General features: G+C 47.0%; 1 protein-coding gene across 1 annotated transcript; it reads right to left on the bottom strand.

Annotated features, from left to right (window-relative positions):
* Positions 1 to 449: 449 nt before the first annotated feature.
* Positions 450 to 3594, bottom strand: LOC119350690 (elongation factor 2-like). The gene has a single exon (XM_037618397.1). The coding sequence runs from the start codon at positions 3592 to 3594 to the stop codon at positions 586 to 588; it is 3009 nt and encodes a 1002-aa protein (XP_037474294.1). The 3' UTR covers positions 450 to 585.
* Between the last annotated feature and the right edge of the window lie 11050 nt (positions 3595 to 14644).

Below are 14644 nucleotides of genomic sequence, written 5' to 3'. Positions count from 1 at the left end.
GCCTAGAGGCTAACATGAAGGACACAAAAAAATACAAGAAAAAGTGGGACAGTGAGCATTTAGACAATGTAGGTAACTGACGTAACTATGCTATGCTCGGAATAAGCCTCTTTACCATAATGGTCATTTTATTTCCTGGCTATGTTTATTCCTACAGTTTTTCACAAAGCAGTAGTGCACAAATTACTACATCATGATCAAGCGAGTTCTACTAACTTTTGGCTTAACAACACACGAGAATACATTTCTACCATTTCCCATCAAGTCAAGGTTTTAAAAGCAGAATGTTGTGAAACTTTCTAGCTTGACATACCCACATAATAAACCATTCCTCAGCATACAAGAGCCAAATCAGCAACTATTGTAAATAACTGACCAAAATTCCTCAGCATTTCAAAATTTCAAAAATCACACTAGCTACAGATTGATTATATCTCAGTTTACCAGGACAAGCTGTGGAACAGAATGTACAGTTTCATATAAATCCCAAGAACATATCTACACTTTCTTTGGCCCGAGCCGGCTGTTTCGTGCCATGCTTGACGAAACAGAATGTACAGTTTCATATAAATCCCAAGAACGTATCTACACTTTCTTAGCCCGAGTCCGCTGTTTCGTGCCATGCTTGACGACTTTATCGTCAACATGTAGTCCCTTTCTTCGCCTCACGGAATCGATGAGCTTCTTAGCCAAGTTTGGTCCCATATTTGAACCATCTCCGAATTCCTCAATCTCCTCCTTAGTCTTCGGAACAAAGAAGGGGTCTTGAGGAATAGCCTCCCAGTGACTGAAAGTGAGACGAGCAGTGGCCGCACCTGAGCTTCCGTTCCAAAGCTTTTCAGAGAATTCAGAGCTCTCGGCAACCGGCAAATGCGCGTGCACCATGTACAAGAAAGTTTCTAGTTGCATCTCAGCTTCCTGCACCTTTGCTCGACAATCACCAAGAACAGAATAGACGCTTCCTAGGCGCTCTATAGGAGTGGTCACTTCACATAAGTACATGTGTTCGACAAGCCTGGGCTTGCTCTGAAGCACGGCCGCCCGGCACGCTTCCCTGACTGCCGCTCTGTGCTGATAAGAGCAGTTGACACTATCTGGGCTGCCAGAGAATATGTAGGGCTCGACGATGAATGCCAGACCCCACATAGGTTCATCACACAAGGGCCCTGCATTTGTGACCTCCTGAAATCCTGAGATGATGATGTTCCTTAGTGCCTCATGATCAGGAACATCTGTGGATGGCTCACTGTCGTCGATAATGCCATTGCTAATCTCTGCATCACCAGACACACTCACAAACCCCAGTTTCTCTGAGACATGACACGTGCCGCGCACTAGAATACCTTCCCTTCCGTTTTGGATGGTTGTCGAACCGCTGCTTAATTTCACACCGGGCATGAGGAGGAGATTCGGACCGACTTGGGAAGGGCCTAGGGCCGAGATTTTGTGCAAGTACCCCAGCAGTGTCTTCCTATACCACTCGAGCTTAACTTCATCCGCTCGCACAGAGAGCGCTTCCAGCTCGCTCTCTACAGCACTGAGCATATCTTGCCTAAGCACTGCCACGGAACGACCATCATCATCCCGAGGACATTGTGATCCCATTGCTCTGTCGCTTCTCGCCGTTTGCCCCTTAATTGTTCGAGAAAGCAATTCCTCATTTTCCTCGAGGACCTTAACCAGAGCATCTGGAAGCCTGATGACTTTGACTCTCACAGCAAATTTCCCATCTGGAGCAATCCTCTCAACGTATCCCTGTGGATCCTTCAAGCTATCTACCAAACCAACACCTTCCCCTTGGATGGTCTCCTTGAAGGATACCAAGGGCTCTGAGACATTCAGTTCGACTTTCGCGAACCTCTCCCGCAAATTCTCCACACAATGCTCCAAATGTACCTTCCCAGCTGCAGCAAGGACATGCTCACCCTTTTCTGATATGGAATACTCAACAAGTGGGTCTGCCCGGTTGAGAAGGCTAAGCCCTTCGCGGAACGCGGCCAGATCAGCCACGTTGGCGGGCTCGATCGCGACCTTCAGTATCGGAGAGACCTGGAACGCCATGCTCGCAAAGGGCCAGCAGTTCCTCGTAGATGATAGTGTGGCCGTCTTCATTATATGCTCACCAAGGCCCTTGATGGCGGCCACATTCCCGGCGCCTACGCTGGCCACCGGCCTGAGGCCCTCTCCTAGCATCTCATACAGCTGCTGAACCTCAACCTCCTTCAGATGCTTGCCTGTTGTGTCCCCTTTCACCGGATCATACATCGGTGACAGCACAAACACCTTCTGCCCCGCGTGCAAGACGCCGCTGAAGACCCGCGCAAATGCCAAGAAGCACTCCTCCGGCTCACCGGCGGCCTCCTGGCCGCGGTCGAGGGTAGGTGGCAGATCCTTGTGTTTCACCACAAACATCTTGGACACGAAGACCACCACAGGGGCGCTTGAGCTGGCGCTGCAGGCCACCACGCACCTCCTCACCTTCTCCGCCTCGGCGACGTGCTCCGCCAAAACCCATGTCGGCAGCTCCCTCTCGGGCATAAGTGCCGGCGCTCTGAATCTCTGGGCGGCGACGGGGTCTGGCGTGCACTCCACGATCATCGTCATCACTGTCTCCGCAAGCGGCAGCCACGCCCTCATCACGGCTTCCAGCACGGCCTTGGGGCGGTCCTTGCTCTGCAGCTCCCGCTCCGATACCTTCAGATTGAAGGCCTGGACGACATGATCGCGCAGCCAGCTTGCGCCGTCCACCTTCAGACCATGATCATATACCTTCCACAGCCGCTTGAGCACCAATTCCACAAATATGGGCTGCTGCTTGATGCCGTTAGCCAAGGGCATAGCCTTCTTCTTCTCCTTATCCCAGTAGTATGCCCCCCATAGCCATTTCACCAGCTTGTTGGCCTGGCCGGCGCGCCCCATGGCCATCACGGCGGCGAAATCTTGGATCCGGAAGCCCCAGCCGTCGCGGGCGCAGCCGAAGACGACATTGCCCTTCTGGGGCACGAAGGTGTCCTCGCCATCGTCGGCCTGCTGGTCGGGGGCGAGCCCATCAAGGAGGGAGAAGTAGGAGCCGGAGCGCAGCGTGGAGTACACGGAGTTGGCCTCGGCGACGATGCGGCGGAGGCGCTCGTAGGCCTCCCCGGGATCGAGGCGGAGGTCGGTGATGAGGCGGTCGAGCTTGTTGAGAACGAGGCAGGGGCGGAGGCGCTCGGCGAAGGCCTTGCGGAGCGCGGCGTGCGTCTGGACGCCGAGGCCGTCGACGGCGTCCACGACGATGAGCGCCGAGTCGGCCACCCGCGCGGCGGCGGAGACCTCGGAGCAGAAGTCGGCGTGGCCCGGGGAGTCGATGAGGTGGACGCGGGTGCCGTCGCGGTGGCGGAGCAGGACGGAGGCGGACTTCATGGTGATGGCCCGCTCCTGCTCCTCCCGCAGGTGGTCCATGAAGCGGGCCTTGCCGGCCATGCTCGGGTTGAGGAGGCCGCCGCCGCCGAACGCCACCAGGTGGTCGGCCAGCGTGGTCTTCCCGTGGTCCACGTGCGCCATGATGCAGGTGTTGCGGACCCGGCGAGGGTCGCCGGCCGCCGCCACCACCATTGCTAGCTAGGGTTTGGGGGCTCTCCCGCAGGGCCTGCGCGCGTGAAAGGGGACGAGTAGGTGACCACGGCGCATGTGTCCTGGTCGCCGCCGATCGCCGCCGTCGTACGGGAGACGAACGCGAAGAGAGCGGCCGCCCCTCCCGTGGTAGTTGGGGCTGGGCCAGAGGCACCCCGTTTTATTTGTGGAGGCAGTTTTTGATCCGGCCTGATTACGAGTCGGGCTGTGACACGGTGTCCTCCTCGTTGGCGCCTTTTTGTTTTTTTAGGGTTAACATGCTTCATTTTATTATTGATCAAGAGTTGGAAGAACAGGAATTATAGAGGGATTATGGGGTTCATGAGCCACACATGGCGCCCCTCCTCCGCAAACCTCTTTTTACCGGTGTCGGGATGTACCGATGGTTATCCCGCCAATAAGATGCTGCCAACTCAAAAGTACTAGTATTTCTGTATTTCACTCTTTCCTTCATTTAAGGCACCGTATTTAATCAGATGGGCCCACCCACATTACATCACCCATGTCACACCCACGTGACTTCAGCCTTGTCCCAGGCTTTCCAGGTACGATCGAGGCATATCTCTCACTTTCCAAGTTCAGATACAGAACATGTCATTTTTCAACTGATCAAGTTTTCTCACTTTAAACTTATTTGATTTTTCTTAATGTAGATATGAATTTGAAAAAAGAACATTTCAATTAATTTCAAAATCTAATTTCAGCTCGTTTAGAAAAAAAACACATTTCAATCCTTTCAGAAATATATTTAAAAAAAGAGTGAAACTTTGTATTTCAAAAGTGTTGCATAAACATTTTTATCTTTTTACAAAGTGATTTCATTTATTCCAATTCCAATTTCATTTTTCACAAGTGAAATTGATTATTGAACCATGAAAGACCTGATTTCAATTCTTCAAAAATATGATTTCAATCCTTTCAAAAACAAATATCTTTACAAAAGACTGAAACTTAGCATTTTAAAAGGGTCACATGAACATTTTTTATATTTTATGAAGTGATTTCAGTTATATTATATTTTTTTTCCAAAACAACTCAGCTACACATAGCTATTTCAATTCATACCTAACTGAAATATCATTTCAAATCTTTCAAAAAATATTGCAATCCTTTTAAGAAGCATATAACACTTGCATATGCTAAAATAGTCTAGTTACACTACATTGTAATATAAATTTCACATATCTATGTGTAGCTGAGCTATGTAAGTGATGTATATTTCTGTATTTCAGTAAAGTAATTACATATATTTTCAGGGAAGTAATTTCATACATTTCAATACATATATGACCGAAATAAATAATTACATATATCACAAATAGTAGTTTCATATTTTCCAGAGATCTAATTTCATATATTTTCACAGAAATTAGTTTCACAACTTGTAACCACACATTGAAATATATTTCAGGGAAGTAATTTCATATTTCCCAATACACATCTCACTTAAATAACAAATGCCAGATAAGAGAAACAACGGTTTCATATATTTCAGAGAAGTAATTTCATATATTTCCACAGAAATTAGTTTCACAACTTGCAACACCCCATTGAAATATATTCCAGGGAAGTAATTTCTCAATACATATATCACTGAAATAACAAATGACAGATAAGAGAAATAGCTGTTTCATATTTTTCAGAGATCCAATTCCATATTTTTTCCAGTTTCACATTGAAATCTCACAGAAATTAGTTTTGCAACTTGCAACAACACATTGGAATCCCAGTTTCACATTTTTTGCACATCTCAACTACACATACCAAGATGAAGGAAACGAGGAAGTACACCAAGATGAACCTCATCAACCTCCTTCTCCACCTCCACAAGAGAACAACAACACCAACAATGAAGAGGGCCAAGAGGAAGAACAAGATGATGAAGAGGATGTTCCACCCCGACCCAAACAAAAACTCTCACGAGTTAGAGCAAGAGTTTCAAGAGATCATCCCATCGAACAAATCTCTGATGATATTCAAACATGGAGAATTACTCGCTTTAAAACTCATTTGGCTAACTTTTGTGAACATTATTCATTCATCTCTAGTATTGAACCTATCAAGGTTGAAGAAGCTCTTGATGGTCCAGATTGGGTGAATGCCATGCACGAAGAGCTACACAATTTCGAGAGGAACCAAGTGTGGACATTGGTAGAAAAGCCGGACAACAACCAAAATGTCAATGGAACCAAATGGGTGTTTCGGAATAAGCAAGATGAAGATGGATAAGTTGTACGCAACAAGGCCCATCTCGTCGCCCAAGGCTACACTCAAGTCGAAGGTATGGACTATGGTGAGACGTATGCCCCCGTTGCTAGACTTGAGTCCATACACATCTTACTTGCTTATGCCAATCACCATGATATCACTTTGTACCAAATGGACATTAAAAATGCTTTTCTAAATGGTGAAATTGAGAAGGAAGTTTATGTTAAACAACCTACCGGCTTTGTTAATCCTAAGAAACGTAATCATGTTTACAAACTTCACAAGTCTTGCAACCTCCCGACTTGAAATGTATTGTGAATGCTTAAATTTGTGCTAAAACTCCACCTCAACTTGAAGAACTTAAAAGTGTCACCTTTGCTTGTTGATGGTCTAATCACCCCCCCTCTAGACACCTCTTTCCGATTCTTTTTCACCATGCCCCCACGCCGCCGGGTGAGGAGCGAGCCCTTTCTTACGCCAGAGCGCCGGCTCGAGCTCGTTGAGCAGATCCGGGCAAGGCGCGAAGCTCGGATCACCGCGGGGCTACCTCCGGATGCAATGGACCCGGAGGAGTTGGAGGATGTGGGGGGCGCTAGCGACGGGGATCTATAGGCGGAGCTGCAGGCCATCCTCGATTCCCTCTAGTCAATGCGCAGCCGGCGAAGGGGATGGCAATGGCGCCACCACCAAGTGCTCCACCGTCGCCGTTTTCCGCAAGGCAGAGGAGAAGCAGGCGCAACTGCGCCTTGTTCTCTCTACAAAAGGGGGCGGTGGATGGAGAAAGAGAGGAGGGGGAACAAGAGCAGGCTCGCGCGCCGCCGTGGCCGCTCGACGCCGTCACCGGCGACCGGCGTGGGCCCAACCCGCCGCATCGAAGAAAGCCCCGCAGTTCTCTGCCTCTTTCTTGGTCCAGTAGGAGGCTGTGGATGGGGGAGAGCAGGAGGAAAGGAAGGGGAAGAGCGGCACGGCGCTGTGGCCGAGCGGCCAATGAGGCCGCAACACAGAGAGAGAGACAGAGGCGGGCACGTAAGGGAGCAGACGAGGGCGCAAGCGAGACCCTCTCTCTCTCTCTGCCACAGGAAAGGAAGGGAGGCGCAGCGCAGTGGACATCGCCGGCGGCCAGGGGTGGCGCGGCACGGTGGCCCGGCGACCGACGCGGTGCGCTGACCCGTGGTCGGATCGAGAGAAGCACAGAGAGGCGTGCCAGGGGGAAATGAGGCTAGGGTTGGCCGGGATCGCGTTTTTGTTCCAGCGAGAACGACGCTGGACCGTGGGATCGCTTTTGACGGCTGAGATTGAAACCCTAGCGCCATACTGGGCTTTTGGGCCGAAACGGAGATAGAGGCTGGCAGCAGGGCGCACTAGGCCCAAAGCCGCAGCGGCGCGCGCTGGGCCAAGGCCAGGCTGAGCTGCTATTTTTTGTTTATCTGTTCTCTGTCCATACTTTGGGTTGATTGCAAATAGTTCTTCTATGCAAAAAAGTTTTAACGAAAATTTTGTTTTAGAAAATAGAAAGGTAAACAGAAAAGGTTCTGAAAATGAAAATAGAAAATTTTCATCAAAAGAAAAGTTCATGAAGTTTATAAAGAAAACTAAAAAGTACATGATTTTTTATTCGGTGAAAGAAAAGTTTCTATAACGAATAAAAAGTTCATGAATTTTTTATTCATGTTTTTCCATTGTAAATAAAAATAAAACTTCTCTTTTAAAAGTGAATAGAACTAAAGTAACAGATTAAATTATTGCTTCTCTAATGCATTTTTGAACCAACCGGTTAAAATTGCTCAAGAGAGTAAAAGAGTATAGAATTGTTTTTGAATAGAATATTGTAAAGTTCCTGCTGCAAAGTAAAAGTTTTATCCTCCAATTAAATTGGAACCAACGGGAAAATTTAATTGGAAGAAATGTTCTTAGCAATGTTTTTCCCATTTGCACTTAAACAAAGGGACCTTAAAATCAGGTCCGTAGTCAAGTTCCCATATGTCCACTATGTAACCATAATATGTGTCCTTTCCGCTCTCGGTTGTTGCATCAAAGCGGACACCGCTGTTTTGGTTGGTGCTCTTTTGATCTTGGGCGATCGTGTAAAATGTATTCCCATTTATCTCGTATCCTTTGTAAGTCAATCCAGTCAAAGATGGTCCCCTGGACAACAAGTACAACTCATCACAAACAGTCTTGTCACCTCTGAGACGTGTTTCCAACCAACTGCTGAAAGTCCTGATGTGTTCACATGTAATCCAGTCGTCGCACTGTTCCGGGTGTTTGGTGCGCAGACTGTTCTTGTGTTCATCGACATACGGGGTCACCAAGGTCGAGTTCTGTAGAACTGTGTAGTGTGCTTGAGACCAAGAATATCCGTCCCTGCATATTATTGAGTCACTTCCAAGAGTGCCTTTTCCAGTCAGTCTCCCCTCATACCGCGATTTAGGGAGACCTATCTTCTTAAGGCCAAGAGTGAAGTCAACACAAAACCCGATAACATACTCTGTTTGATGGCCCATGGAGATGCTTCCTTCTGGCCTAGCACGGTTATGGACATATTTCTTTAGGACTCCCATGAACCTCTCAAAGGGGAACATATTGTGTAGAAATACGGCCCCAGGATGACAATCTCGTCGACTAGATGAACTAGGACGTGCATCATGATATTGAAGAAGGATGGTGGGAACACCAGCTCAAAACTGACAAAACATTGCGCCACATCACTCCTTAGCCTTGGTACGATTTCTGGATCGATCACCTTCTGAGAGATTGCATTGAGGAATGCACATAGCTTCACAATGACTAATCAGACATTTTCCGGTAGAATCCCCCTCAATGCAACCGGAAGCAGTTGCGTCATAATCACATGGTAGTCATGAGACTTTAGGTTCTGAAACTTTTTCTCTGGCATATTTATTATTCTCTTTATACTCGACGAGAAGCCAGTCGTGACCTTCATACTAAGCAGGCATTCAAAGAAGATTTCTTTCTCTTCTTTCGTAAGAGCGTAGCTGGTAGGACCTTTATACTGCTTCGGAGGCATGCTGTCTTTTTCGTGCAAACGTTGTAGGTCCTGAAAGATTATTGAGAGCGGGCCAATCGTTGATGGTCACGAACAGCAACGCCTTTAGGTTAAATTCCTCCTGTCTGTTCTCATCCCACGTACGTACACCGTTTCCATTCCACAGTTGTAAAAGTTCTTCATCTAATGGCCTTAGGTACACATCAATGTCATTGCCGGGTTGCTTAGGGCCTTGGATGAGAACTGACATCATAATGAACTTCCGCTTCATGCACATCCAAGGAGGAAGGTTATACATACATAGAGTCACGGGCCAGGTGCTGTGATTGCTGCTCTGCTCCCCGAAAGGATTAATGCCATCCGCGCTTAAAGCAAACCATACATTCCTTGGGTCCTTTGCAAACTCATCCCAGTACTTTCTCTCGTTTTTTCTCCACTACGACCCGTCAGCGGGTGCTCTCAACTCCCCATCTTTCTTTCGGTTCTCACTGTGCCATCGCATCAACTTGGCATGCTCTTCGTTTCTGAACAGACGTTTCAACAGTGGTATTATAGGAGCATACCACATCACCTTCGCAGGAACCCTCTTCCTGGGGGGCTCGCGTCAACATCACCAGGGTCATCTCGTCTGATCTTATACCGCAACACACCGCATACCGGGCATGCGTTCAGATCCTTGTATGTACCGCGGTAGAGGATGCAGTCATTAGGGCATGCATGTATCTTCTCCACCTCCAATCCTAGAGGGCATACGACCTTCTTTGCTGCGTATGTACTGTCGGGCAATTCGTTATCCTTTGAAAACTTCTTCTTCAATATTTTCAGTAGCTTCTCAAATCCTTTGTCAGTCACAGCATTCTCTGCCTTCCACTACAGCAATTCCAGTACGGTACCGAGCTTTGTGTTGCCATCTTCGCAATTGGGGTACAACCCTTTTTTGTGATCCTCTAACATGCGATCGAACTTCAGCTTCTCCTTTTGACTTTCGCATTGCGTCCTTGCATCGACAATGACCCGGGGGAGATCATCATCATCGGGCACATCGTCTGGTTCCTCTTGATCTTCAGCAGCTTCACCCGTTGCAGCATCATTGGGCACATTGTCTGGTTCCTCTCGATCTTCACCAGCTCCCCCCGTTGCAGCATCACCGTATTCAGGGGGCACATAGTTGTCATCGTACTCTTATTCTTCGCCGTCTTCCATCATAACCCCTATTTCTCCGTGCATCGTCCAAACATTATAGTGTGGCATGAAACCCTTGTAAAGCAGGTGGGAGTGAAGGATTTTCCGGTTAGAGTAAGACCTCGTATTCCCACATTCAGTGCATGGACAACACATAAAACCATTATGCTTGTTTGCCTCGGCCGCATCGAGAAACTCATGCACGCCCTTAATGTACTCGCATGTGTGTCTGTCACCGTACATCCATTGCCGGTTCATCTGCGTGCATTATATATAATTAAGTATCCAAATTAATAGAAGTTCATCATCACATTAAAACCAAAGTGCATACATAGTTCTCATCTAACAACATATAGCTCTCCAGAGCATCTAATTAATTAAACCATACATTGAAACTATGTAAAACATTTCAATGCGAAAACAAATGCGATCATAATCGCAACCAGGGTAACAATTGATCCAACGGCATAATGATACCAAGCCTCGGTATGAATGGCATATTTTCTAATCTTTGTAATCTTCAAGCGCACTGTATCCATCTTGATCTTGTGATCATCGACGACATCCGCAACATGCAACTCCAATATCATCTTCTCCTCCTCAATTTTTTTATTTTTTCCTTCAACAAATTGTTTTTTTCTTCAACTAAATTTAACCTCTCGACAATAGGGTCGGTTGGCATTTCCGATTCACATACATCCTACATAAATAAAAACTATGTCACGTTGGTCGGCATAATTTTCATAAACAATAAATGAACCAATAGTTATAAAGATAATATATATACCACATCCGAATCATAGACAGGACGAGGGCCGACGGGGGCGGATACCAAAACCATCGCACTATATAAGATGCAATAATAAAAGTAAGAAAATAATACAAGTATCTATGTAAACATACAAGTAAGAATATTTTTTCTTTCAGAAAGAAGATAAGAACAAGAGGCTCACCATGGTGGTGCGGGCGATGAGCTCGGCGCAGGTGATCGACGGCGGTGAAGACAGGGACGGGGCGTGACAGACCGCTAAACCTAGACAAATATTATGGAAAATGGAGCTTGGAGGTCGAGTTTGGAGAGGAGAAAGCTTAAGTAGTGTGGCTCGGGCATTCCATCGAACACATTGTGTGCATAGGAGGTGAGCTAGAGCACCACCAAGCCCTCTTCCCCTCGGCCAGAAAAAAACAGAGCAGTGTGCTCTGCTCTTACGCGAGGGGGTATATATAGGCACCTCATTGGTCCCAGTTGGTGGCACGAACCGAGACTAAAGGGAGCCTTTGGTCCCGGTTCAAGCCACCAACCGGGACCAATGGTGGTGGGCCAGGAGCGAGGCCCATTGGTCCCGGTTCGTCCCACCAACCGGGACCAAAAGGTCCAGATGAACCGGGACCAATGGCCCACGTGGCCCGGCCGACCCCCTGGGCTCACGAACCGGGTCCAATGCCCCCATTGGTCCTGATTCTGGACTGAACCGGGACTAATGGGCTGACCCGGCCTGGACCAAAGCCCTGTTTTCTACTAGTGTGATGAAACAAATAAACTAGAAAGTATAGAGTTAAAAGTAAAGTTGAGATCAAAGGGGAGAATGTTAGGTTGATCTCTCTCTCGTTCGAACCCAACGGGTCGAACGGGCCCATGACTCGCGCCCTGATCAGGGGCGCCCAACCAAACCATGGTTGGTGGGCCCCTGTGACCCGCGCTATATAACAGAGGTGGGGGCCGGGACACGACTCATGAGGTTAATCGCTGCCACAATCCCCACCGACACTCCCTGCCGATCTAGGGTTAGCGCGGTGCTCATGGGAAGCTCCACCGCCGCCACTACTCTCTGCCTCCTCACAACTGCCGTCCACTCGCCGCCACGGCCGGAACAGGGAGTTCGTCGGCTCAGGGAGAAGGTAGTTAATCCTACTCCTCCTATCTGCCCTTAACAGTCTTTCCTAGACGATCCTACAGAATCTGTCAGATGTAACATGTACAATATACAGGTTAGCAGTTTCAACCTCAGGGGTTATTTGGGTAGATAGAATATATAGAATGCAATCTCTACAAACTAGGAAAACCGTCCAACAGAAAAAAAAAATCTTGTTTGGGTACTCTAACTAATCCGTGGATATAAAGAACGTGTTTCTAGGAAACCCAGAATTTCATGGTTATGGGAAAACGACTACTAGTGGTTTTTCCAAAAACACGTTTCACATATACTGGATCGTAACTGAACTTCTCATGATGCGCTCGTTTCTCACGGCCCGCTCCTATCTATACTCACGGGAGCGATGGTTATCCAAACAAGAAATTAGATAGGCCAGCTTTTAGCCTTTTTAACACCAAGCGTGATTCTACATAAACTGATTATTCATAGAAAAACTAGCAAAACCGATTTTACTAAAAATCTGCTATAAACAAGTTTTTGATAAACGCATGGCTAAGTATCACTATCCAAACAAGCACTCAAGGAAAAAGACAAGAGATAGTTTTGATCAATGATAATTGTCACTTGCTACAGATGGGAAATGAAGTACAACAAAAACCCACCTATACCAACGCATATCTACCAACGAAATAACAATATGTGTTGTTTGTTTTAATCTCCAATTTCCCGAACTTATCCCACCCACCCATACTTAGCGCTAACCTCCTCTCCTAGGAAAAATCTAACCTCCCTATACGGACGTACCTACCCACGCCCTCCCAAATTTTCCCCATCTCCCCTCCCCCACGATTCCTCTCACTCAAGCTCCATGACCACGAATCCACGATGTTGATCGCCACCAGCAATTGCAGCTAGCTCGGGCGCTCTTCCACGGCGTCGCTCACTAGCCCGGCTGGCCCGCAGTCCTCTCCTCCGACCCTCCGCCGTCGCAACTTCCTCCGCGCTGCTGCACATGCCCCGCGGCAACCCTAGCCGCCACGGGCCGCCGGTGCGACTCCCGCGTAGGCCCTCTACCCCGCGTCTCCGCACGCGCAGGTGATGGCTTGGGCTCGCCGGTGCTGCTCCGCCTCGGCTACATCGCCTCTGACACCGACAATTTAGTAAGGCACTTCTCTCCTTTGCTCGTACCCTCTGTCCCTCTCTGATTCTTTGTGCTGACATGGCATCGGTCCATGGTTTGCTTCTTTGCCAGAAATCACAAACGTGATCTGCGCTACCTAATGTTACTCACTTCATCAATCTAGGCATTTTAGTTTCGTCCTTGCATTTTTCAGTGTGCACTGCTATCTAGTTCTGCACATGCAAGCCAGTCGTTTCCAGTTCGGATGATCTATTTGGATGTATGTTTGAGTCCATATATGTTTTATTCTGAAAGAATCCTCGCCAATTTCACTGTCGCATGTTGTGTAATACTATAGGAATTAGTCTCGCATCGGTCCATCTGTCCTAATATTTCTCTTTATTGTCTATATAATCCTTAATTTCACCTTCACTTGCAGGTTCTGAAACTGACCTTGCTTCAGCCAACATGTGCGTATTTGTTGGATTGCATTGTCATTCTAGTAGTAGTTCGATCTGTTGTGTTGATGAACATCCACGTGAGGCTGCAGGATTGTTGTGCGTTACCAAAACATTGTCTCCCTTATAATCATCTAATTGCTGACTCAGTTTCAATTGTTGATCCGCTAGCTGAGTTGATGAGCATGATGTTTTGGTTTGACCTTTTCATTACGGTGCTTGCAGAATGGCGTCGTAGCAGCACTGCACAATTAATTATTGATGGCGAGCAACATCACAGCTCTTCTCATCGTGCTCACAGGCTGTGGAGCCGCCAGCCTGCTGGAGCTACTGGCCTGCTTGAGGCGCCCTCGATCAGTGCCAACATGGCGAGAGAAAACTATGGTACAGATTTCTTAGGTTGCAAGGTTCTGTGTTCCCCTAGGATTTAAGATGGTGTTGTTACTTGATGTAGGAACTATGGTATACTATGACTATAACACGTTTTGTTGTTTCTTGTATTGTTTCAGTGCATGAGCCAGAACCCTGTAAGATTGATTTCACCTTTCTCCAATTACTCTTATCAGAACTTGTGGTTCTACATGTTGCTGGCTCCCAACTTTTCTTCAATCGACATCTAATTATTCACAAGATCATGAAATATTGATGTCTCACTGGTTCTTCATCTATCAATTTCCCAGATTAGGAGTTGATATAAACATCAATATGCTCAAGGTAATTCACCCTACTTTGCATAGTAAACCGTATTGAGCTATTTTAAATGCAAAGCATCTTTAATAAATTGAAGATGGTTTCACAACGCTAGTTTGGTTTATAGATTACAATGCGATTTCCCAATATAGAAAAGAAAAGGTCGAGGCCGAGGTGAACAGTGGTGTGATCTCTGTACTGACATTTTGTATAACTTCTTTTGGCTTGCTCTCAAATATTAACGTCTTTCGTACGCGCGCACTGATGCAGAAATAACAAATATCTCAAATATGTTCTGTAAGCGCATGTGCTGATGATATTTGAGCAAAGAAGTGTGTAATTTCTCTATCTGCAGTACTACTAATGCTATTTTGATGCAATGCTACATCTGATATCTTCTAGCGTTCCCTATAAATTTTATGTTTATCTAAATATTATACAAACTTATTTGTACAGTTGAATACGGAGTTGCTAAGGGTCTTTTAGCTTACAG

Source organism: Triticum dicoccoides, chromosome 1A, assembly GCF_002162155.2.
Source record: "Triticum dicoccoides isolate Atlit2015 ecotype Zavitan chromosome 1A, WEW_v2.0, whole genome shotgun sequence".
Taxonomy (NCBI): Eukaryota; Viridiplantae; Streptophyta; class Magnoliopsida; order Poales; family Poaceae; genus Triticum; species Triticum dicoccoides.
Note: the sequence above shows the minus strand (reverse complement) of the source record. Positions and strands in the feature narration are given on the sequence as shown.

What these genes read in the sequence shown, in the direction of transcription:
- LOC119350690 (XM_037618397.1), bottom strand. Translation starts at nt 3,594, where the DNA reads ATGGTGGTGGCGGCGGCCGGCGACCCTCGCCGGGTCCGCAACACCTGC.